The 26,961-nt window shown below is 37.3% G+C and overlaps 2 protein-coding genes across 5 annotated transcripts; both read right to left on the reverse strand.

Moving 5' to 3' along the window:
- Positions 1-2,943: 2,943 nt before the first annotated feature.
- Positions 2,944-8,794, reverse strand: LOC103720233. The gene is made up of 5 exons (XM_008809840.4): positions 8,474-8,794; positions 8,307-8,380; positions 5,232-5,364; positions 4,560-4,871; positions 2,944-3,473 (listed from the first exon to the last, which is right to left on the reverse strand). Exons 1-5 carry the CDS (start codon positions 8,684-8,686, stop codon positions 3,201-3,203), a joined length of 1,005 nt encoding a protein of 334 aa, XP_008808062.2. The 5' UTR covers positions 8,687-8,794; the 3' UTR covers positions 2,944-3,200.
- Positions 8,795-14,870: 6,076 nt separating this feature from the next.
- On the reverse strand, positions 14,871-25,562 carry LOC103720234. Of its 4 annotated transcripts, none has more exons than XR_606120.4 (5): positions 25,095-25,562; positions 21,284-22,322; positions 18,900-19,758; positions 16,381-16,519; positions 14,871-15,259 (listed from the first exon to the last, which is right to left on the reverse strand). XR_606120.4 is itself a non-coding variant. In XM_008809842.4 (4 exons), the coding sequence occupies exons 2-4, from the start codon at positions 22,286-22,288 to the stop codon at positions 15,246-15,248; spliced, it is 1,911 nt and encodes a 636-aa protein (XP_008808064.2). In that variant the 5' UTR covers positions 22,289-22,322; positions 25,095-25,562; the 3' UTR covers positions 14,871-15,245. The 4 variants fall into 4 exon arrangements, 2 of the variants coding, with proteins under 2 accessions (XP_008808064.2, XP_008808065.2); XR_005510067.1 differs by lacking the exon at positions 25,095-25,562 and adding an exon at positions 24,693-24,711; XM_008809842.4 differs by lacking the exon at positions 16,381-16,519 and having other exon boundaries at positions 14,871-15,292.
- Between the last annotated feature and the right edge of the window lie 1,399 nt (positions 25,563-26,961).

Raw genomic sequence — 26,961 nt, forward strand, 5'->3', positions numbered from 1 at the left:
AAAAGTGTTGCGAGAGATTTGTAACATTTATCTTTTGGTATATAAGATTTGCAATATTTATCTTTTAGAGTTAGAAAATTTTTCATGTACAGGCTGGTGGTTGATTTAAATTACTGTGATAAGATAGGCCCCACATATTAGATCTTTTCTTCTTTTAAAAGTTGCAGCTCCAAAGAAAAGTAACTTAAGATATACAACGTAAGGGGTAGCCTTATACCATATGGCCATGGAGGTTGTTAATAAGTCTGACAGGTTTGAAGTCTTTTAATGATTTTGCTTGGTGATGATTAATGTTGTTCTTCCACCCATAAGCATAGCAGTAGCAAGAAAGCATAATCATTGTAATCTATTGTATGCCTTTAAGAGATTCTAATCATTTTCTATATTCTAATACATTCTTTCATATATGCATCTATAATAATAAATATTATAAGCTATGTTTCGATGAAAGAAAATATAGTAGTTGTTATAAATGAAGAAGAATAAAGTAGAATAATTCCATAATTAGTGAGAACTTTCATAACTCTTTTTGTTTTCTAATTGTCGAATCAAATTTTTGCTTAAGCAATATTTTTATAAAAAATATTGAGAAGCAAACACTAGACAAATCTGAGTGTTAAAAAAGTTGAAATAGAAAAAAAAAATAAATTAGACTTTTTTTGCATGTAAACCCTCCTAAATTTGTGAAATTGCATGAATATCCTCGTAAAGTGTTATTTGCATATATACCCTTTTTCAAATATTTCTTTTTGCATGTCTACCCATAAGGGTATTTTGGTCATTTTTAATTTTAAACTACTAATTTCTTAACGGCGTTAAATGGTATGAGCATATATAAAATAGAAAAAAAATAAAGATTATACATGCAAAATAAGTATTTTATAAGGGTATGCATACAAATATCAATTTTGGAAGGGCATTTAGGAGGATATGTACGCAAAAAATCCTAAGTGATATACGGAAATCTGTCTTCCAAGCTTATGTTCTTTTTTTTTCTTTTCACTTTCTGCTTGGTGATATTATCTAATTTCCAATTTTCTTTGGCAGGAAAAAATTTCCAATTAATGTGGCCGAAAGTTTTTTTTTTTAATAGGATCTCTCGATCCATATTTACCAAATCCACTAGCATTATCTTCTCGCAAAATAGATATCATAATAATGAACTTTAATTCTATGCAGGTACCTCACGTGAATATTTTCTATACACTATAAGAACTTACCAGTAATTATCTATGCAGATCCATAAATTACCAAGTAAGTATTAAATTGTTCCACTATAGCTTTCTTTGTAAAAGCAAAACACCAAAAAAAAGCTATTCTGCCAAAGAAAAGGGTAATTATATAAGAACTTGCTAATTTTGTATTCTATGCAGATTTCTAAAATGGCATATGATTATGAGATTTCCTCCGTAGGATAATCATCTATGAAATGGCATGCTATCTCAAGGCAGAATCCCTGCATTCGGAAAAGTATGTCCATAAAAGCAGACCCATTAGGACCCGGCGAGCCACCAAGCATTTTCGCATCACAAGCAAAGTAGGGCCTATGCCAATATCCAGCTTCAACAATTTAAGGATTCTAATGCTCTGTTTTCTTGTTTGGAACCATGCAATAGAAGCGAGTAGATGGGATCTATTTAAAGAAGAAGATATGGAACAAGAAAGGCAGCTCAAGATACTCAACAAGCCCTACGTCTTGCCCTTCAAGGTAAGCATGAAGAGCATTTTCTTCATGTATCACCGGATCGCAGCTATGTGGCTGCGTTTGGGGTATGTATCATTTCTGAAACCCTGTCACTGGTAAGATGACCACTATTTAAAACGGCACATTTAGGAGTATGAATTGCGGCTAAAGGGCCTATTTAGATATTTCTACGGTATTGGGCTAAAAATCATGCAGGATTTATGAATTGGGTCGTCCATTTAAGCATCACCCTGTATCAACCAAATACCGCCCAGCTCAAATCCTGTAAGAAAAAAAACGTCTGCAGGTCTTTTTTTTTCTCCGTATAGTCTAAAGGCTATAATCAAGGCTGAGTTTAAATAGGCTCTTAGAAAATGTAAGCTAGATGGGCCAACAAACCCCATTTCCGATCTTATAGGAAATATCTAAACAAACCCTGAAACAAAAGGAAATACAAGGGAACCAAAACCAAACTACCCAGCTAGATGGAAACTGAATCAAGTATAAACATAAACGGAAAAGAGGAGGAAAAACAAGAATCTTAGGGCATATTTGGATATTCCTACCGAATTATGCTGAAAATCCTATTAAAATCAGGTCTGTTGGTCTTTCTATCTTGCATTTTCTAAAAGCTTGTCCAAACCCAAAAGATTGCAGAAAGAAAAAACTACCTATGGAGTCTTTTTTTAATTCCCATCATTTTTTAATTCCCATAGATTTTGGATTGGATGGTGTTTAGTTGATACAGGATCATACTTAAATGGACGACCAATGTATGGATCCCACGAAATTTTCAACTCAATCCTATAAAAATATTCAAACAGACCCTCAAACAACCAAACCTCCTAATCCTGAACAGTAATAACTAACAAGGCATAAAATGGGGAGCTAACAAAGTGCAACCTGCCAAGATTTTCCCAGCAGCCTAGTGCCTAGTGATTTCATCAGCTGTTCTCAGCCTCAAAAATCTAGGAATTGTTGCCCCAAGCTTCAAATTAGGGGCACCATTTCTCAGGTGACATTTTCACAACAAAATACCAGTGCTCTAGTTTTCAAGGGCTGAATGCCATTAAAAAACTTCTAGGTACAGAACTCAAAGACCAGAGATTAGGAGGTTGTTTGCAATGACAGATTTAAAGAGAAGCCCTTAAAATTCAGCAGTCACCTTTATAAATGGGATAAGCATTCTAGCTGTCCTTTACAATATTCTGTTTTATAGGTAGCTAATCTTAATTGCACAGCAAAACAAGGGGAAATAATTTACTTTAAGATTAGGTCCAAAATCATGATCATGTAGAATGCTATAAAGTACGATACAAGAAAGAAAGTTCAGACAACATTCCATTGTTTGAATTTTAAATTAGATATATCAAAGCCGCTCTCCATGACTGCAGAGCTAAGATCAAACACTCCTAAAACACCAACCACATGCAGGAAGTGTTTTAATCACCCCATAAAACATCTTCCTGACTTAAATTAGAAACCAACATATGCTAATGTAAATATGTTAGAAAACTTAGACCAGTGTGATGCTGCTCTCGCCACCAGGGGGCTTACGGACACCTCCATAATATTCCCTGGAAGCGGCCTTCCCATCAGCAAATATATCGCTCCCACTCATCTCCCTAAGCTTTGCCATGCTCAATGGCTTCTCAGCAGATCCAGGCGGTCCATCTCCTTTGAAAATGTCATTTCCTGTGAGCTCTTGAAACTTTTGGTTGTGGATTTTCTTTGCAGTCTTGATCACAGGCTCCTCACTAAACATGATATTGCTTGGACCACCAGCCGGCTACAAATGTTGAACAAAAGTATGAATACTTAAAGTACTAAAAGAAGTAATATGAAGAAATACGCATCCTGAAGTGAATAAAACATGAGTAGGATAACATATAAAATATGGATAAAAATATGGACAAAACAAATGACGTAAGAAAATTGCATGACAAAGACTTGTGATCATTAGGAGGCAGAGCACTTGATCAGCAGCAATACAAAATATAAATGACAAACAACAACAGCAAGGCTGCCAATTTTCTGCACATAGTGCTTCAAACAGACTGGTAAGACTGCAATATGCAAGATTCCCAGAAATATTTCCTCCTTTTTTAGGAGGCTGAGGAAACTAAAGATAACCGTCATATGGTGTAAGGGCAATACCACGGTGAATTGCCTTAAACAAAACAAATGGGTCACAATGTAAGGTTTAAAAATAATCTGCATTAGACTTATGGGACCATTGAAAAAGAAAGAAAGAAAGAGAGAGAGAAAAAGTGACCCTAAGTAACTAGACACTCGAAATGCATCATTTCTAATAGAGTGGAGCAGCAAAAACTGCACTGAATAATATCAGCCATGAGAACTTCAGACATGACAAGCATTTTGAAACAGGAAAAGGAAAATCGGCACTACAAGTTTTAATACTGAAAAAACAAAGAACACTTCAAGATTGTGTGAGGGACCACAAAGGCAAACATTGAAGACTGTTTTCATACAGTGGGATGGTTCCAATGAATTTTTCTGGAGTTCCTCATGCATTTTTCTACAAGCCAATATCATGTGTCATCACCCAACTTTCACTGATGAGTCACAAGAAAACATTTTGAGAATTATGAAAATATTACCTACCAACCGTGTAAAGAAACTTCCAAATCCTAAAAATTTTACACCATAGTATAAAAATGTTAATGCAAGGAAAAACTTAGTTTTACAGTTTTCACAAAAGTGAAGAGACAAAGCCTAAGTAAAAACATCATAAGGTGCTTTAAGAAAATAAATTTAAAACAAAAAGAAATGCAAAGTCATGTTTTACCCATCTTCTCATCCCACATTAGATACTTTTACAGATATACATATGTTTTGTGGCTGGGGAACTCACATTAGATACTTTTACGGATGTATGTATGTTTCGTGGCTGGGGTAACCCAAAGTCCAAGTTGCCCCTCAACTCCAAATTGCGAGCTGCTAATGGCCTGGGTGGAACCTCAGCTGGAGGACCAAAGATGTCATGCCCACAAAGTTCTTTGCACTTTGCTTCAGAGATCTGCTTATTAGTTTTAGCCTCTGATTCACTATCCAGAGTGCCACTTAGCTCTCGCTGCTTTGCTACCTCTGTAAGGGTGGTGGGCTTCCTTGGAGAGACACTCTCATCAGCACTGAATGAGATATGGCTAATTGTGCTAACAGCTTGCTGATGGACAAAAACATAAAAGCCGACCAATTCAGTTCCATGTTAGAAGATATCATAAGAATACTTTACTAGGCTTTTGTAAGACCCAAACAAGAATGCAGAGATATTGAAGCACAATTAACACACTGAAACTAATCAGTATAAAAGTCTGATTTGTAGAATAATAACTTAAGGTTCAATGCTGGTAGCAAAAGGCGACAGGAACATAGCAATTGTTAATTGTCACTCTTCTACTTCCCTTCAAAGTAAACTGATTTTATTGGCAGTCCGGTGTAAAATGAAACATTACTGAATTAATAGCTCATCGATAATAAGTTTAAATTGAAAGATTTGTTCTCCCAATAAAATTTGAAGCAATACCTGATACACTCGTACACTTGTTTTATTAAGATTCGAGACAGAAGCACCAGATTCTGACGCACCATTTTCATTGTCAGCTGCAAAGATTCCACTGCCAGTCATCTCTCTGAACTTCGAGCCAGAGCAAGGTCTCCTATACTTTGAAAAATATAGTATTATTGGTTTGTGGAGAAGTTCGGACTTCAAATAATATCATTCATCAAGTATGGAGTGCATCATCAATTGTTCAAACTTTGTTAGATATAAACTATTGCTTTAGTTGTTAAGGTATCTCAGTTCTTTGCTCAACAAACTACATCAACAAGTTTATGCAGATATTAGAATCCCAAAGAAAAAGCAATTACAAAATATCATAGACTAAGAATTAGATTTTTTTTTTTTTAAAAAAAAAGCCAAAACCTGTATACATATATATTATAATGCTTGAGCAATATATTGTGCTTGTAAATGAAATGCAGGTATTAAAACAACAAAATGAAGTGACAAATTACATTTGTAACATAATATAAAGCAGTAAAAGTGGCAGTTTTCTCTAGTTCAGTCTGCAATAGCCTTCCAGCTACCACATTGCTGAAGGACTTCAAAAAGCTCAGCAGTTAAAGGGAAAATAGTGGGGTTGCCATCAATGAGATGACTACAGGTTACCAACTAGGTTTAAACCAGCAAAAAGAAGAAGCAACATGCACTATCACCATCTAGATGAGGAGTTTGGACCATGAAAACTTTGACTTTTAAGACAATCAAAGCAGGAACTAAAATTTTCTTAACCTCACATTCTATTTTCAACCTTTTTACAGTCCAGCATACTCAAACTGAAACTACTAATGCCATGGATTCATATGATTAACTTTGAAATGGCATGTTTAGTTATATATTTTGCCTGACATGTCATAAACTCATAAGGCCAACCCGGCTACAATAGAGCTTAAAATATTCCTAGAGTTACAACAAAACTTAAAAAAAGGTATTTAATTACCTTAAAATTTTCTGCACCTGACCAATCACCAAATAGTTGTCATCAAACAATTAATTATTACGACAAGGTGGGACTAGGTCCCTTTGCACAGAATGTTCTATCTGCTGTTCCTACTGAGATGAGGATTATGCATTGATTGCATGGCATCATGATCTCCATTGTATTTATTCCATTGGTCTATCTGGGCAAACTAGAGTTCCAACATATCACTTCAAAAATATATTTTACAGAGAAAGACTTGCAGAAAGTAAGCACAACTAAAAAGACATCCACCTTTCCAATGCAAGCCTAGGCCCTTAAACATCCAGCCTGACTAACCAAATAAATGCATACCCATCCATGAGCATAAACTTCTGTTTCTTTAGTGATCGTGTCAAGGGAAGAAGGGCCTCACCAGATTACAATAGATAAAATCATTTCCTTGAAACAATGAAGCCCATTGACTATGTCTGATGCCTGGTAAGCCAATCTCAGGCAGCACAAATTAGCCCGTTGAAAAATGATTGCTGAAGCTAGGAACCCTGAACCCTTAAATTAAGATTTTGATTTCTAATTGTATTCTTTATATAAAAAGCCCAGTAATGACATGTCCCAAATTAATCTAAAGAATGTATAGCAAATGCAAAAACTGCAAAAGAAGGGATAAATTGACAAGGGAACTTATATACAACAACCAGCTACATGGTCCCTTCAAAATTGCTTATCAGTGATTATGAGGTTGTCAGTTACATTTGATGCACAATAACAAGTGTCCAAGGGCGGATAGCATCTGAGAGTCAAATTACAATATTCACATTAGTGGATTGAGTCTTCTATATGGAGATAGTGAATCTTGAATTACAAAACATACTTCCTTCTTGCTGACTGACAAACTGTTACTCCATATCACCTTGGATCCCTTAAGGTGGTGCCTTTTAGTCTGAGGTAAAATCAAAATCATGTTGGTGCATATTAGTGGCACCAAAATCATGTTGCCTCTCGTGATGTCAATTGTAGAATGGATTCCAAGAAGTTCTCAGCAGGTGAAGAGATTAACAGACATGGAGAGGCAGCAAACGACAAGAATAATGGCACTGATAGAATGTACAAGGTGCAACTCAGTTGAGGTACTATGATTTCATAGGCATCAAAACTAATATGAAGAAACATAAGGAATTCAATTAAGAAACATCAATTTCCCTTTAGACATGTGTATGCATATCTAGCAGGCATCTAAAAATTATAAGGTTATGGATTATAGAAAATTCTCAAAATTTTCTAATGTAAATCTCTAAGAACTATTCTCCTATTCAACATTCCTAGGAACATGACTTGTCAGCCTCCTAAGTTACACAATCTGCACATGTTATGGTTCATTCCCTTCATTCCAAACAACTAAAATATCTAGAGTTCACCAAAAAAAAAAAAAAAAAAAAAAAAATCACATAATCTAAACAAAAAGTTTTCGAATTGCTTCTTTAAAACAAAATAGTGTTATTTCGAATGGAATGTATGAGAGTTTGATTTCCGTCATGGTATCATTCAAAAACAAATATCACGCCTAGAGAAATCTGAAAAACATCCGAGATTTTGTTTTATTGGAAATATCAGATGCTTGACATATCAGGAAAAAAAAGGTTAAGTGCAAATTAACGAAATTGGATACTAAAATAGATTAACATAACTTGAGATAAAAGGTTAGACAACTGAAAATTTTCCATAGAATTATCACAAGGCACATTTTTATGGATGCTGAATATACAGTGCATTGACAGCTACGATAGTTAGCATAGAAAAGTTACAACTTTCAGCAAAAGAACGGTTCTTAAAACAAATAACCAAAAAGGGAAAAAAATAAAAGACAGACAGATTGAAAGTTACAATTCGTAAAAGGACAGATCGGCAGCAAAGTATTTCACAACCCAATCTAGAAATCAACATGCTGGATTCAATCAAAGAGTCGTCAAAAAAAAAAAAATCACTGCTTTCCGCAATCCATACTCCAGCATTGTATCAAGAAATCAGTCCGATCGAGAAGACAGCGCTTAGCAAGTAGATCAAGTTCAAGAAACATCAACCAAAGCCCAAGCTTCCGGGGCCTGAAGCGGGCCGGATCTCACCTCTTATGCAAGCTCTCAGCCTCCTCCGCGCTCATCTGGGCGCCGAACATCACAGGGCTGATCCCTCCCGCGGGCTGCGAGAAATCACCGGAAAATGGAAACTCTGAGATGCCGGAAGCGAAGGAACGGGCGCGGCATAGGTCGCCGGAGAGGGGAAGAGGGCTTACCTTGTGGGTGCGGCGGGAGGGGGTGGCGGAGTCGGCGGCCGGCGGGGCCTCTGACCAGGTGAGCAGATCCGCCGTCGAGGCGTGGGGTTTTCTCACGGGAACGCTCCTCTCCATCGCGCTTTGCTGCGCTTCGTTCTCCACACAGAGAGAGAGAGAGAGAGAGAGTCTTGGTGGTGGAGTGGACCGGAAATAAAGTTTTGGCGAGAGTGACATATAGGCTATTTTCCTTTTCTTTTTCTTTTTATTTTTTCTCTCCTCATTAGTGGGGGGAGCTCGATCTCCGGAGTTGACGTAGCAGTCATCTCTTTTTCTCCCTCTGGATCTCGTCACCTTTGTTTTGAGTAACAGCCGTTACCATTGTTTGGACGCATGAATATATCTTAATATTGGATTGCTGTATTTTTTTTTTGACATTTTTTAGAGAGAGAGAAAAAGGAGGATGACGCAATAATCTAAGGAGCTGTATTATATTACATCATCTTAGAGCTTACTGCAATATACTTCTTCTAAGTCAATGCATAAAACAAATTATTTCAAATCACCATTTATGCACATTTATCAAATCATAATTCCTAACTCGGCGCTCCCGTAGCCAAGGGATTCAAAAAAATTGGTAATAAATCCAAGAGTTGCACTAATCTCCTCCTATCATAGAAAAAGAATATTCTTTTTCACATAACAGGAACATATAGTATTACTTATAAAATTACATACATAAAATGCCATTATTAAAAGAAAACTGAATAAATTAAAATTATTTAACTAAAGTAAACTTATTAATGAAGGAATGATACCTATTGAGTTGTTTGGTTTATTAAAAATTTATTATAATAGGCTTTTACGGCTTCTTTTGTAAAATAATATTTACTTGATACATTCATATCTTTCGAAAAGTGCATATCACATAGGATATAATTTAATTTTATTAACCAATAAAAAATTAAGTTGCCATTGATATATTTTATTATTTGTCATGGTTACAAAATTTTGCAAATACGATAAATATCTGGTGCAACTCGCCAAGATGTTTATCAGGTTTGTATTTTCCTTCCACCCGTAGATACTGCCAACGGCACATCTCGGCTAATGCAGCAGCATAACAATTTCAAATTTTGAATTTAAATTTGCACCTGTGCAACGGTCGGGTCGTAACGGCCCTCAGGTTGAGGTAACGGGTATTTATTTGCACCTGTGATGGGATCTGGGGCGCACGTGGCCTTAGCTGGTGATGTCTATTTTTCGGGGGGAAAAGTATCTGGATGATGGATGGCATGATGCTGACGACTCTCCTCCCCTCCATTGTAAAATGTTTCCTAAATTACTATTTTACCCCTCGCGCTTGAATAATTTTTGACCGGCAGCGGACCGGCAGGTGTCTGTGGACCCGTTCGGGCAGCATAACTCGCCTAGTCGCCTCACAAATTGGAAGATTGGACGGTAGATTTTGTCTCAACTGACGCTACTATTTTAATTAAATGTTGTTGGGGATGATTACTGTATGCTAACGAGAAATTAGTCCTGTAATCCAAGCAGTTAAATGACACCATCACAGGGTACTCCTTTAAAAAGTTTGCCCAATGGACCTTTTTCCCCCTCCTTCTAAATAATATCCTTGATTCAAAGGGTCTAAAGTTTTGATACATTTGCTAATTGGTTTGGCTAATTCCATTTAGCCATCCCAACACTAATTTCCATATTCTTCATTAGAAATTTTAATCTCAGCTTTGCTAGGGCTTGAGGGGTTAGAGGTGTTTTATCTCCCAATGTACAGTAGTTTATTGTCTATAGTTCTTCCTATCAAAAAGAAGAAAGTACATGTCTTGTTATATTGAGAGTATGTGTGATTAATGAAAATCTGTAAAAAAAATAATGGATTTGACTTATTAACAATTATTCTTACCAACATGGCAAGAGTGTATAGGTGCGAGAAGAGGTTTGGTGACTTTATTTTGAGCAATTACTTCTAATATTTCTTCCATGCAATCTCGATGTGAGAAGAGGAATTGAGCAAGAATATGAGTGATACATCACTAAATTTTTCCTTTGTGATTAGCCTTAGTTTAATCAATAATCCAATCCTCTTAGCACTTAGTTTTTCTTGGTTTAAATTTTATAGGATGCATGAAAAAAATAAAGTTATCAAGGTTAATGTTATATCGCATGGAATCTGAAAATGATCCGCTTATATAAATCAAAAGCAGAGATGGAGGATAGGAAGCTCTACTTTTTCTTTGACCTTTTTTTCAGCTGCTCCTAAACCAAACAAAGGTACCAAATCACTGGATGATTAAATTTTAACTACCGGGCCCATGTGAGAGATCAAATGAGGCAAAAGATACCTCTGAGATCCGAAGAACATAGGATTTAATATTTTAAAATTATAGTTCGACGCTATAATATCGTCACAGTGAGTGATACATTTGTCGTCGTTTGCATTTTTGGTGTAAGCTTGTAAATGGTGATGTGAACGCCCTAACAAGTGCACTATTTTTCAGAAGCAAAGTTGGGTTATCAAAGTAAAGTAAAAACTTAGCCTCTGTGCCTCTATTTAATTATAGCTGATAAGTTCACTAATTGGCATTGTTTATATTATCCTACTCAGGACATAATGTTTTACGGATAAGTTCTTGAAGTTTTTTGGTGGCCTTGGCAGATGCCGTAAGAAACGGCAAGTGAGTTAAGAAAAGCTTAGCTTATCGCGTGTGCACAAAGAGAAGAATCAAAGTTCTGACATGAGACCGAAGTTTAAGAAGAAAAAGATATTGATGACCTAAGCTTGCACATGCTCATCATGTGAAGAGGATATCTAGATAAGAACAAACTTTGGTAAATCTCTTCTTTATTATAATTTCACGACGCTTTGGAGATTGATTCCACCCTCGAACACAGCTCCTATCTGAGCGTTTGCTTCACATGATTCCTTTCTGTTCGATTCCTTGAAACTTACCCAAAATTTCGATTCCCTGTTCCCTTGTGGCTGTGCGATGTGATTGGCTCATGCGATGTGTTTGCTCCTATCCTAGTAGATTGCCGGTTCCACACTTTTTCTTTCTTTTGAGAAATAGAGAGGGAATACCACCAATAAGATTATAACTGTATCAACTCAGAACTTTACCAAAAATGACTAGTTGAAAGATATTATTTGAATTTCTTAATCCTATATAAGTACTCAAGATTTATCAAGCAAATAAACGATGTGGGACTAAACACACGTCCATAGGGATCCTTACATATTCTCTCGTTTAAGCCTTGCCGTTCCCATCAGACTAAAAGTTCTAATCCAATCACAATCACCGTGGTCAGCACATGATTAATCCTAATGGATCTGCACTGCAACGTCCTTGAGTCCACTTAGATTATAAACCGGGTCGCTCTGATGCTATTTGCAACAACCCAGAATCTTACCCAAAATGACGAGCCGAAAAATATTATTTGGATTTCTGGATTCTATATAAGTATCCAAAATCTACCATGCAAATAACCGACATGAGACTAAACATATATTTGCATAAATCTTCACAAAAATTTTGAATTTGAAGTTCCAACCCTTGCTCTTTTGGCGAGGAGGATTATGGTTTGCAAAAGCAAAAAGTTATGCGAGATTTGATCAAACTTTATTTTTTAGTTTTTGGAGGGTTGTGGGGAAGAATCCACGGTGACTGGGGACACTGAACCTCCCTCAAAAAAAGGGAGTGACCGTTGGAGCTTACCCTATGCACCTATTACTGCCCTGTTGTTGTAGATCTTAGATTTTGCAATGATGAATGCATCTGGATTTCAAGTTTACTCGCCTGTTTAACAACTCTTGCATGATGGCATTGACCATTCATATGGTAGTGGCAATAGTTGGTACACTTGTCATGATGCAATCTTGAAAAGGGTATGGCATACTTGTAGTCAAACTGTTGAAAATCTTTATCATCTTTACCTTTACCCCCATCCTTAGCCATTGCTCATCGTAAGTCATCTAAGAAGATCGCTAGAGTGATTAATGAAGCTCTAGGGCAACATAAAGCAGTATTACTTACCTGGACAGATGAATCATATAACTCTAGTACGAATATATCCAAAAGAGCCAAAAAAAAAAAATCCCAAAAAGGAGATGGCAAGGTCGCACCACTAATCCGCAACACTTCACTAGAGCACTCAACAACAAAGAATGAAACCCTCACGATAGCCATGATACCCATCCAAATCTAGGTTGTTCTTGAGTAAACTTTAGGCATTGGTAGATGGTCAATCATGTCCTTTAAGAAATCCCAAAGGTCAAATGGCCTAAGAGATTGAATAGGAGTGTGTTGGTAGAGGTTAGGTTGAGTTGGTACAATGGGGCTTTATAGCTTTTGTGGGCATTTTCTTGGCTTTCATCTCCTATTTTTAGGGTGGTTTGATTCTGCAAAGGCACCCCAAAGTATAATCTGAACAACCCCATCAAACAAATGGTGCAAAATGGCAACAATTTCGGAGTGTTTGCCAAAAAACATTTCAGTAAACTAATGAATTTGATAAGTGAAGATGGCAACTTGATATGTAAGATTAGAAAGGACAAAAAGAAATATAGATTTAGGAGTATCTACCTCTTACACCATAACTTAAGACAGTTCATCCTGTTCGAATGCAGAGGTTCAATAATTGAATCCTTATATTGTGAAATTTGACATGCACTGGATCCAACAAGAACTATAGATTTTTCGGGCATGGATCTTCAATGAATCTTATAAAATTGAAATGAAATTATCGATTATGAGCAAATCGAAGTATCAAGCTGGTTTCAATTCTGCATGGACAATATGTTTGATTTGAAGAAGGGATTGAATTCACTATCATGTCATGTCTAGATTAAGAGATTTATAATGTCGTTTGGTGTTTCTTAAAATGCATTCTTTTGACCTAGGCAATTAATGTGCTTTAGAAGAATTATAGGTCTCAAACTATGATTCCCTTTATATTTTTTTTTGTGTGTGTATGTGTATCCATGAAGAAACAAATCTGACCTGTTACATTATTTGGTTAACGTCAAGAATCATATGTACAAATATGTAGCCATCCCTTTCATTTTCAAATGCATGACATTTTATTCTAACTGTTTTCGTTGAAAGTACGTAATTTTCATCATATATTTAGCATTCCTCATCTGATGAGTCATGAGGTCTAAGTGTCTTTTAGAAGTACCATTCGGTCCTTCATTGAGATTGGACTCCAACACCCCCCTTGGATAATCTTGTTATGCACACCATGAAGAGAGATGGCTTTTCATTGATTGGCCATGGAGGATGTGCTTCCTTCAAGGATCTTGGAAGGAACCAACCAAAGCTTTAAGCTTATTGTTGTAAGAGCAAATGGCATGAGTGAATGAGTTGATCAGTGGCAGCGGTGGCTAATGAGTGAGATTAATATGTGGCCAAAGCTTAGTTAAAAAGGAAAGGCCACCATTAAAAAAAAACAACAAATATAATCCTTAAGGCTAATATAGTATTGAGCTATCTTCTGAAACTTGGGCTCTCAGTTCCAAACGTCCAGGAATTTAGTCATGTTTAAGCCTAAAAGGGTATAAAGAGATAAGTTCCAAGAGCAAGAGGCTTATCTTAAAATATCACTTAGGAGCAAAAGCCAAACATATCATCTATTGGCTTTTCACATTTCTAACTATAATATACGAGCAAAGCTACTTTACAAAGAATTTTCTTATTGTAAAAGCATGCCTAGAGATGAGAAAAAGTGGATATAGTATAGTTTAAACACAAGAAAGAGAATCCAGTCATCATAAATACATTGACATGGTACCAGAAAGAGCTTCTTGAAGGAATATACCAAAAAATATTAATTCTTAGTGCAACACTTGCTTAGAGATGTGTGAAAGTAGAACAGAAGAAAGAGATATCCATTCACCATAAGCATAGTGACATGGCACCACAAAAATTTCTGGAAGAAATTAAGCAAAAAATATATTAAACTGGCTATGTTGTATGGCCCAAAATGCCAGAAAGTAGATGGCATCAGTTAAAAAAAAATATCAAGGAAAATAAATGTTTTTAAGTTTAGAAAGAATGAGTTCGAACTGTACAGGTTAAATTGTTTAGAAGAAGGCGCATGGCAGCACCTGTGGAGCATAACAGAAGGTCCAGTATAGAGAGAGATGTATAGTAGTTATTTCATGCTTTAGGGGCCCCAGCTAGAATGAGAAACACCCCATTTCAAATTGTATAGGATGAAAAACCTGTAACATTGATCTCTTCTTACCCTTAAAGCAACAAGCAACTACAATAGATATCTAAAATAGAAACCTCTGAGGAAAATGTTTTAACAAGAATAAAACCATTTAACTATGCTGCATTTTTTGCACAAGTATATATGACATATTCTAATATTCAACATTTTGATTCATTTGATCTCTGAAAAGCAGCAATACCTGGCATATATTCATAAGAGATAAAAAGGATTATCATCAAACTACCAACTCAGAAGACACGGCATTCACCATAGAGCAGTAAATCCAATGAAATACAAATCCAGCTCTGCCAACCACTCCAAAGCAAATGAAGGCCTCGTCAACCCACAATATCACCAAACACAACTTGAAAATTTTCATACCGAGAAACAACAACATTAATGGATAGGAAAAGAGTCCTTTTTCAGTTCAACATTAAACAAAGGGATATGAATACCTCAGTAGAACTCACACTTCAAAGAACTGAAGAACAACGCCTTTTGCACTTCAACCTCTGATGACAGTTCACAGTCTCTGATCTCATTTGTGCAAATACTACGCAAATCATGCATCATCTTCTGCAAGCAGCACATTATATCCATGACTGGTATCTATTTCAAAAGGTCAAAACAAGATCATGTAAACTGATTGCAGAAATAGATAAAAGAAAAGCGATAGAAATTCCTCACTTGACCCTAGCTCTTTTAATCTTTAATATCTATGATATGACATATCACTAACAAAAAAAAAAGATAGAGAGCAGCGTGATTATGGAAACTACACAGACAATTCATCTCTTTTGGTGGATGAGCAGGAAATGTGGATCCATTATAGTCTTTCATGCCTAAAGTGCAATATACTTAGCATGGTACAACTTTTCTGAAGTAAGATCTTAAGGGCAGCCAAATAGAAAAAAGATGACTTTTTTTTCATTTGTTTAACTGAGAGGAAGAAAGAGAAGACCTGCCCAAGGAAAGTTACCCAGGTTCAAATACTGCAGGATGCACCACTCAGGACTCGAACTTGGAACCACCCCCTAGGAGAGGAATGTAACCACTAGTGTGCTTTCTGTTCGTAGGAGAAAGATATGAAAGTCATCTAGGTTGATGGTAGGAATTTTGCTGGAGCTTTAGTTGCTGGAAATAAAGGCACATAGACTAAAAGACCAGAAAAGCATACATAATGAGGAAGTAAAAATGAGGACCTTAAGTGGGTAGGAAAGATGCAGAATGGCATATAATTTGAATGAAATGGACCAGTTTTGTTCACGATTAGTCAGTCCAGAATCAAAACAGTCAGCAAATCTAATTTGGATGATCCTACCAGAAAATTTTATTGATATCCTCTTTCGATGTTTTGCAAGACTTATTGCTCATATTGATTCCTTAACAAACTCCAGCACAAACAATGCATTTCAGAGTCAATAGCATTTGTCTCATATTTATTTCAGAATTGATGGAAAGAATTTTGTTTTGAACGAAAAGGTGAGAACAACAGGGAGAAAAAAACAACAGCTTTTGCTCAAAATCGCTACCAATCAGTCAAAGGTCGTGGTTTGAAACTAACTTGAAAAACAGATCTTTCATGGAAGATACAGCCTACCAAGGCCTCAATTATCAGCATAATTTTGAGAATGTGCTGCCCCTCAAAGTGTTAGATGAAATGAAGAGTACAATCATTGTAATATTTTTAAAAAAACCTTCTAGAAGTCACAAATTGTCATGTAGGGAAGGCTGAACCTAGGACCTCTACAAGAACAAGATTAACAACAAATGTTTACAACTGCAAATAGTTGAGATGGTTGTGCTTCTTCCCCTCCTCAATATATGTATGGACACCTGAAACATATCACGAACTAGATCAATAACTGGAGAAGAAGCACGTCCATCTCAGGTTTTAAGGCTAAGAAATCTAGTTAGGACATTTGAGCCATTACAGAGAACTTCAAAGAAGAACAAGAAAAGAAACAAACTAAAAGAAAAGATAGCGTTTAAAAAAATAAAAATATTGGTGCGGCTCATTCTATATATGATCTAACTTCTACATTCCTGCAAAAGATTGGGTTAGATTTAGGACAACTCAATTCAGAGGCCCAGTAATTCCCAAAAGCACAGCTGTGACATTATTAGATGTTGAGAAGACAGTAATTAAAAAAATCGCTTTTAAGAGGCTAAGCAATCTAAATTAGGATTTGATGTAGTGAAAAATACGGAAAAAATGCTCTTCATGCCTTCCCAGGCATGCATGAGATAGGTAATATGCTCCAAACTAAGCATGCAAATGCCAAAATAAGAAGGAATGAGACAAGAAGAGAAGATGAAAAGGAGATGAAAATAGCCTTAAAAGTGGGCCTTCCCAACATAAAGTAATAATAGTCAAATATCATTTAATGAACTTTTCTTGACTAATCTTTCAGTGACTTCATATTGACTCTCAGTTTCATGATCACATAAGGGTACAAAAGGATAATGGGACACATGATCCAAACTCAACCCAGGTGGAAGTGAGTCCTGATTTTTGGCCCTAATTTGATCCCATTGGTACAGGTTAGACCAAGGTCGGTGGAACCATCCCGAACTGGACAGCTCCGCTCGTACCAAGCCATCCCGGCAGTGGATCGGGATGGTTCCGAAAACGGAAACAAAACTGTTGCCGAAGGAGAAAAAAGAGAAGAAAAGATAGGAAAAAAGAGAGCGAGCGGGCGGGGGCGGGAAAGAGAGAGGGAGGGAGGCCGGCAGAGGGTGGCGGAGGGCCGGCGAAGGGCCGGCACCCGAGCAGCAGAGGAATGGTTGTGGCCTCCGCTGCTCGGGCGTCGGCCTCCGCCGGCCCTTCACCGGCCTCCGCCACCCTCCGCTGGTTTCCCTCCCTCTCTTCTCTATCTCTCTCTTTTCCTCTCTCCCGTTTGCCCTCTCTTCCGCCTCATCTACTATGTCGGTACAGGTCCGACATAGCACGACGCAGCCCCGTACCGACTCGTGCCACCGAGCAACCGGTCCGATGCCCGGTACCCGCACAGCAGACCATGGGTCAGACAACATCCATCTTTTCTACCTTTTAATTACCAAATCAAGATTGTCACAAACGGATATGCCCCATCAGATTAGAACTAATTAGTTAGGTTCCATGTAAGTAGGATTGGTTGTGTATGGGCATTGTTCGACAAATGGTTGTGCAGTAAGACCAAAAGGGGGGAGATGCCAGAGTGGCATGAACTTTCCAAGCCCAAGAAACATCTCCAAGTCCACTTTGAATCAAGCTGCAGCCTGTTTATTAAAAAAAGAAGGAAAAGAAAACGATTCTTTGAAGCTCTCTATGTCAAAGCATACTCTCACATGAGATCAGATGGTGTAGATAAAGAAGTATTCATGCCTTAATTTTATTATTGGATATTACTCCTGGAATGAAAATTCAATGCAAATGTGCATCATCCATACCACAATCAGATAAATATTTACACATTCAGTAATTTTTTTCCCTAAGAGGATTGAGATAAATATCATCTACTCTATGCCACTAAGTAAATTTTCTGCAGAAGAAACACATTAGAGACACAAACAATTTTATTCTCATGCAGCTACCTTCTCTAGGTATACAAAGAAGAATCACGAAACAGATTAACTGAAAAACAGTACTCTTTTTAGTGCATTTAGCAAAACTCATCAAAATAAGTAACATAATATATATTTAGTATATTGATACCATAGTTATCACTAAACCATATGCATTCAAACATGGTTCTCTGTGTTTTTAAATTAATAAAGAGTGTTGATACATTTATTGTTGGATCATACTCCTGGAAGTGAAAATTCAATGCAACACAGCTGCATGTATGTTATCTTGATCTAGTGTCAAAGAATATGGGCGAATGTGCATCAGCCATCAGCCATACCACAAGATAAATATTAACACATCCAGTATGTTTTCTAAGAGATTTGAGATAAATATCATCTACTCCATGCCACTAAGTAATTTTTCTGAATATGGAACATAACAGGGAAAAACAAATAATACTCTCATATCAACTAGCTTCTCTAGGCATACAAAGAAGAATCGCCAAAATAGATTAATTAAAAAAAAACTCTTTTTAGTGCATTTAGCGAACATCATCAAAATAAATAACATAATATGTGTTTAGTATATTGATACCATAGTTATCATTAAATTGTATGCACTCAAAATGTTTCTCTGTGTTTTTAAATTAATAAAGAGTTTTGATACCTTTTGTAGAAGCCTTGCGATATATATTTTTCCGGCTGTCATCATTTTTCCATTCACTCTCATCATCATCTGCTTCTCCTCTTCTATCATTTCCAATATCACTTTCACTGGCTGTCTCCCACTCAGAGTCATCAGCCCGTTCGCCAAATACATCTCCAGAATCACCATCACAATGAACTCCCCCATGCTTTATAGCTGCTTCTCCGAATAGCCATGCAGCACGCATCTGCTTCTTCACTAACCTTTCAGCATAATCAGGAACTTTATTCTGCCTCAAGGACAGGTCAGGATCATTTGACTGAGAACACTCATTAACGAATAGAATAGCATCTAACAAGCTCTCCTTAGCTAAACCAAGCATATCATATGCTTGGGCTCTTCTCCACAGGCTTTTGGCATGATGATTAGGAGGGTTATGAAGGCACAATGCATGTGTAGCATCGCTTATGGCTGCCAATGGTTGCTGCAAGAGAAGATAGCACTGAGCCCTATTGCTGTACAACACAACTCTCTCTTTTTTTGACTTCACGGGGCACAATGCCAGTGCTTCGGAGTACTTTGACGCAGCTCCTGCAATATTACCAGAAGAAAATAAAGAATTCCCTTCCAGCTTAACAACCAGTGCTGCTGCCTGCTTTATATGTAGATCCTCCTTTGGCATATTCTTCTCCCATTTTAATCTCTGCCTGGAACTCAAAAGTTCATCAATCTGTTCTTTCGTATGGCTACTGCATGCTGTCCCAATTGACTGTATACATGCTTGAAGAACACTAACAATACTGTCGCCAAGTCTTTTATGATCACCAAGAGTTGAAATTTCTGCTAAATCTGTAAGTGCTGGGGCTGCCTTATCTATCACCTATTAAACACCAAATACAGCGCCCTTCAGAGAAATACAACAAATTCTATGGCTAAAGAACTCTTGATGTATTTCCAATAAAATCCCCAACTGGTTAACAGTATATGATGAGCATTGCGAATTGTGCTAATTAAAAAGCCAATAACTCCACGAGCCTGAACAAGAACTTTTAGAGCAATAGTATCTTAATTTTAACCAGAAATAGAATTATCAATTGTCTACTCTTTTGCACAATGTTTGCTATGTCATTTGTCACAGAATTTAAGATGTTGATCAAAGTGATCATGTCTAAAAGTTTAGGAAAAGCGTGAGATAGGACATATTTTGTTTATACTTGATCTATAGATGATCTTATCTGAGTATAGCTCCATCATAAAATGAACAAATGCCTAAGATAGTTGGCAAATTTTCTACTAGAATAATTGGCTATGGTTAAGTTTGGCAATGTCAAGAAACCAAGTCAATTCTTCTGTTTGAATTGCAGTGTTCTGGAAATAAAGTGTTGCATCACCTTACTACTCTTGACTGCCTCATGGATGAACGAAAGAAGGGAAGTTACAGAATTTGGGGTAGTGAAGGCTCGCAAAGTAGCCAGCAAGCCCCCACCCCGTAAGTCCTGTGTTGCCATAGCGTGCCCTAATTCAATAAGGGCTGTTTCTCTTGCTGATTTTAAAGCTTGCTGGGAGATGGGATTCATTCACAAGCATTCCTGCTAGCACTACGAAAAGCTCCGGTTTTAACGCCCTTACGGAAGCTGTGCAGCCTTTCCTTAAGTTCATAGAATCGGGTTTCCCATTTACCCACAACATTCTCAAGCTTGGAACTGTGGACAAAGCTATTAAAGCTTGTGCTAGATTTCTCAGACAGCATCTTCTGGAGGAAGATGGGGCCTACAGGACTGTCAGTCTGCTGATTGCTCTATGCTCCAGTTTCTTCATGTGATGATCTAGATTAGCTAATAACTGAATTTGAAACGTCCATCATTGTAAAGTGCCGCTATTATGTTAGGGATTGGTTTCTTTTTGAGGTTAGAACATGGAAGGTTGTGCAGATGATCTTATCTGCCTGAAAGGAACAACCAGCATGTAAAGAAATGAAGCAGATCTTGCATTTGTTCGAATACAGTCCCGTGGAAAGGAGTGGCTTATGTATGACGTCAACATTGTTTTCATAATCACAGTGTCTCGTACATCAATAAACAAGAAATCTCATGTGTGAGGGTGTTTAGAATCTCAAGATGTGGCTGTAAGGCTAACAGCCTTTACATATTCCATTCCAGGGCATCAGTTGCCAGATTCATTTCTAATTGCTCTTTGTCCTAACCATGTTCAGTAGAGGGGGTTGAACACATAGCGCAGCTTTATTTGAAAGCTAGAGGAAAAAATGATCAGATGTAGATAACATAAAAACAAATAATCACCTTATCAAATTTCACCATAGCAGACAGATGAAGATGCCAGCTTCCATTACAAAAAATGGATAAGCAAATATAATGAAAGGAACATACATAGATGTAGCATATTACCTTATGGCAGGCACTTGGATCTTGAAGTAACCAAAGAAGACAATCAATAGCCATGTACTGCCAGTCATCAGATGAACGAGCTATATTACATAGCGCGTCAATGATACCAGGACAGTTAGCAACAGGACTCCTCCCAAGCTTATGCTGGCAAATTGTTCGCAGTAAACCAATACCTGCTGGGGAGTTCTCATTGACAAGCCCTCCCCACATGCCTGGTAATTTTATTAAAAATTCTGGCTTGCATATATCAGGGAGAAACTCAGGCTTGAAAGCAAAGCAGTTAATGAGCTGAAGAGACCAGCACTGTAACTGACTGGCCCATTCCTCTGCTTTCCTGGACTCCATATCCACACCACCCATGCCCCGTGTAAGTAGATCGCAGTGATAGCTTAGTCTCCTATCCACAAACTGGTAAAAGTGAGAGTAGACAATCTCTAGAGAACTTGATGCCAGCTGAATGGCAAGCTCAAGGACTTCTCCGTGACTTGCCACTGCAGGGAATGTACTAGGATATGTAGCCAAGTGTCCCAGGGCCCTAACTGCTACCCTTTGCTCCACCCAGGTCAGCCTACCTCGTAAAAGTTCAACTAAGGGAGGAATGACTCCAGCATGCACCGCAGTTTCTGCAAACTCTTCCATATTCATGGTGTAAGATCCGATTATATGAGCTGCATAATAGGGGATGTATATGTTCTGGTCGTGTGTAAGCCAACGCTTGTTCTTTAAGCCCTTCCATATCAATGCAGCCATGCATTCAAATATTCCCAAGTTAATAAACTCGGAATCATTTGGATGTGCCATGGCAGTGTTCCAAAGGCCACTGATCGGGAGAACTTGGCCTTCATCATCTTGAGAAGGAAGCTCTCTAAAAAACTTCAGGATACTTGTTCTTCGTTTGTTTGCATTTCCCTCCTTCATGACACAGAAGAAGCATCCTGGGTAAGGACAGTCAGGTGCAATGTTATCCATGGTGGAAGGACCAACTGTTAGCCTTGGTTCATTCATTTCAATTCCTCATTGTATCTGGGTACTCTTATAGCTGCAACATTGAACCACATAAGTTAATGCATCAAATTATTCAAATATGAATTGATATGCAAGTATTTGGAAAGTAAGAATAAGACCATGATAATCAGAGAAATCCTATTATGATTGCAGAACAACTGCAAAGTTGATTTGTAACAAAGCAGGAGAGTACTTGTATGCAGTATAACTTATGTCTAGTTTGGCATATCAAGCTGAAGAGGTTATTGAAGCAAATAAAGTTATATTGCATTAAAAAGAGTCCTGCATGGGAATGTTTTGCAGGATAAATGTTCAAGCAACTGCTAAAATACAAATGAGGAAGCATGGAAAAATGATTGAGAGTATTGCATGTCTCCTCACCAAAAAAGGATTGAATTAAGTATCATGTGCAATTACAAAGCAAAGTATCTAGATTATCTACTTCCCTTAGATATTCGGAAGCTGCAACAAATACTGCCGGGCATTTAGCTTTGTAACCGATACCGAAGGTCGTACCAACTGGTGACCGGTTTGGTACAGCATGGACTCGTACCATGCCATCTTGGAGCGTATTGAAAACAAGGAGAGGGAGGGAGAGAGGGAGAAAATGAGAGAGGAAGAGAGAGAGGGAGGGAGAGGAAGAGGGAGGGAAGGAGGGAGGAAGGAGGAGGGAAGGAGGGGAACCCTAACCGTAGCGAGGCGAGAGAGAGAGAGAGAGAGAGAGAGAGAGAGGGGGGGGGGGAGGGAGGGCTAAGTAAATCCTAACCCTAACCCTAACCCTAGTGGAGCGAGAGATAGAGAGAGGGAAGGATGTTTGGCAGCGATGCAAGAGGGGTGGGGCATGACTTATATTCGAGTGTGGTTTCTAAGCGAATCAGCCCCATCTCGAATAAATAGATTGAACCGTGCCAGCCCCCATCCAGTCCAATTTAGTATGATCCGAACAAGCTAGTTCTGCACGGATTGGCCATCCTTGCCCCTTTCCCAACTATTTGGAGTCAGCAGTTTTCCATAGTTTTTGACATTTTTTTACAGCAAACTAACAACTTGATGTCAACTCTTCACCTTTCTCATCCAGACTTGGGGCTGGCAATGACAGTATGTTAAAAGAATTCAGTTTTCCTTTTCTTTTCTTTTCTAGCATGCCATTCTTTCTGTGATAGGAGTAAAAAAAAAGGTGCATATTTGCAAGCACTAAGCTAAGTTGTTCAGTTTCATGCTAGATAACATCGATTTAGACCATTCAAATTTTGTCAAAGCAAGCTAAGCCTACTCCAAACTCCAATAAAAAGGTCATATTAGTTACAAAAATCTCCCTTGAAAAATTATCAAAAAAATTCGCTACAGAAAACCAGCAATGGAAGTGGGAAACCTGAAATTTAAGTCTCCTGATAGTGTAAGGCTGTTGCATGTAAAAAAAAAGGTTTCTTAATCCAGTGTTAGTGGGGGCATGAAATTATGCACATAGTTTAGCATTCAAAATATGATCTCAATCTTAACAAAGATTCAATGTATAGTCTAATGCAACCAAAAGAGTTAAACATAATCTGGACAAAGCATCTCCAAAACGGTACCTCCAAAATATATAGTTCTAAAAATGTTCTGAGATTATTATCAATCATAATTTTGTACTTTTTCGTACAGATATAAAACTATAAACTCATGCATCGACACAAATAAAAGTTAACAATTAATATAAAGATAAATGTTAACGGTTAAAATATAACAACTATAAGTATGGAAAGAAATAAAAAAGAAATAAAGAAGTAATATATCTACCTTAATTACTAGACATTCGTTTAAGCCAAAGGAAATTAATCAGTGACCCATAAGCAATTTCTAACTTCTTAAAGAAAGTTGAGAAGGCAACTAGCCAGAGCACTGCCTATAGGTTTCAACTACAAAGAATAGCAAAAGTTTTGTAATACAGCTACAGAGAATAAAGAAATAAATTGGTGGCAGATTTAAAATCCAAAAATGTTCTGCTAGTCTTAAATCATTGATGTTCTAACAATTTAGCTCAAATAAGGATGCGTTAATCAGAAATCCAGATGGCCAAATCCTTAAATGGTAGATGTTTCAAAACTCTTTTCCAAAGGTTCTCTTTCAAATCTTAACTTATCAAGATTTGACCATCAGGGATTTTCAAGTCTCCAGCTTTTTTGGGGGGTTTGGCCTGGTCTGTTAGAGAAAGGAAAGGAATAATGCCTATTTTTCAATGCAAACATAAATTAAGAAAGATCACACCAATTGGAAATAGAACCTGTGATCAAGAGAATGAATTTTGATATACCATTTCTTCCGTTATTAATTTATTTAATTTATTTTTACTCCGCCTTTTCCAAGCCCGTAGTAAGCCATCATCTCTGTGCTCACAATCAAAGAAGGCAACCAAACCCCTTACCATCTCCAAAGGCTTCTCAAAGCATGGGGACTGCAGTAGTCCACCTCCCTTCACTACCCATTCCTCAACTCTTATCGCAATAAGCTCTCCCTCGATCCTTAGTACAACTTAGAATAAGCTAAGAACCACTCCATTCCCCCGCTCTCCTACCTACACTACGTTCTCCATTTCCTTAAGCAAACAGGCACCCCAAGTTACTATTCTTGGATTTGAATAACCCCCCAAAAAGAGGATCTTTCCTACTCTAAACAAAAGGAAGGGGGAAAACGACAAACCCTAATCAGAAAAGCAACGATCCTTTCTCAAAATAACGCTCAAGACAACTAAAGGAACCATGCCGATTAAGTTATTGGACAAATAAAAACAGGAAAATGGAAAAAAAAAAAAAGGAATTTTGAATACCTCTATCAACCAAAGCCTAAGCCGAAGGCGAAGCAGAACCACCCCGCAGAGCTCTCGAGTAAATGAGCATCTGGATTCAATTAGAATCCAAATACAATGCTAGATATTGCGGGAAAAAAATCTCAGATTTTTTCGGGAATTGAGAGCGAAGAAGACAGCAGGAAGAAGGACTGAAGAGGCGACAAGAAGGAGAACAGTGGTTGGGATTCTAACGGGCCAGAAGACCTCTTGTCGTGTGGCGGCTTGAGAGAGCCTCTCTCGCCCCTCCTCTTGTGAATTAAAGAGAAAGAAAAGCCTCCGGATCCTGCTTGCTTTTTTAGCCGTTGGGCTGTCCCCTACCAAGAGGACGAAGCTTGTGTATACTGTTGCAAGTGCTGCTACTCTTTTAGAGAAAGCTCTCTCCTTTTCTCCGCCCTCCCTCGCCACCCCCTTCTCTCTCTCTCTCTCTCTCTCTCTCTCGCAGAAAGCTCGCTCCTGGGCTTCCTCTCTCCGTGCACGTTGGATCCAGCGTAAATCTTAGATTTCTTTTTCCTACTGTGGATTTTATTTATTAACTATGGCATCCATTGATACTATTTTACATTATCTTCTTTCCTACTATTTGTTTTAAGAGAATTTTATTTTATTGCTTAACATAAGGGGCAATGGTTACTTACAGAGGGCAAAATTCCTCTGGATACTGTTGTGTTCATTATCTTGGAAGGGCCTTTGATACCAAAATTTGGATGAGAAACAAGAGCCTAATGTTGGCCTATTATGATTGTTTCAAGGCCCTTGTTATGCTATATGTACAAGTAATATATATTCAAAAAGATTTTTAGCTGTATTTTGCTGGAGTAGATGCTTAGTTAAGAAAGGAGCCACTCATTTGAGATCATTCCTGGTTGGATTTTTTCAAAAATTCCAGCCTCCATACTAGTTAAATAATGTCATTACCTTATTTGTTTATAATTTTTAATTATAATGGCTAAAGTTGATTTGTAAAAGCTATCACTTTTCATTCTCATAAAATTCTTTCTAGAGCTAAAATAGGCAAATAGCATGCAATTGTCTATATTTAACTCTCCTCTTTCCTCACCCCCCCACCCCCCCCCCCCCCCCCCCCCCCCCCCACCCCCTCTTTCTCACATTTTTCACTGTAAGATATTTTATATCTCACTTTGTTTCTTGAAAATAATTTTTAGTATTTAAAAAAAATAGAGAGGTCATTAATTGTTTCGTGATATTAGTGTTACGAAGGTTTTTCTTACGACATCGTCATTTTTTCAAAAAAAATTATCTTGCAATAGCTTTCATTCTTGTCCATATCTTAATTTTGCATCCAAGCTTGATGGATATTTATATGTAGCTTTATATATATATATATATATATATATATATATATATATATATATATATATATATATATATATATATATATATATATATATATGTAGCTTTTAAATCATGAGACAATGACAATTCTTTTCGACCTTCCTTCCATTAACCTAATATAAGAGGTGATATAGATATTTTCCTAGTCATGACATGGTTTTGTTACATTCTGAAGATTTTTTTTTAAAGTATTACTGTTACCATTTCTACTTAGTAATACACTAGCAAGTTATCCTGTTGTTATTCAGAAATTTAAACTCCATGATCTATTGTATGTGGGTCATTGGTGGAAACTCGATTTCCCACTTTGCAATAGACATACCTACACTCTTATTTTATATCACGTTACTCTACCTTAAGATGAAATGAATCAATCTACATCAATAATAGTTAGGAGTTGATCGCATTATCAAATAAATGAGATGGTACTCGGATATTTCCAAAATAACCGACAAGGACCAATGTATGTTGCTTCTTGTGTGGCTATCCCAAT

The sequence above is a fragment of the Phoenix dactylifera genome, unplaced genomic scaffold (assembly GCF_009389715.1).
Source record: "Phoenix dactylifera cultivar Barhee BC4 unplaced genomic scaffold, palm_55x_up_171113_PBpolish2nd_filt_p 001694F, whole genome shotgun sequence".
Taxonomy (NCBI): domain Eukaryota; kingdom Viridiplantae; phylum Streptophyta; class Magnoliopsida; order Arecales; family Arecaceae; genus Phoenix; species Phoenix dactylifera.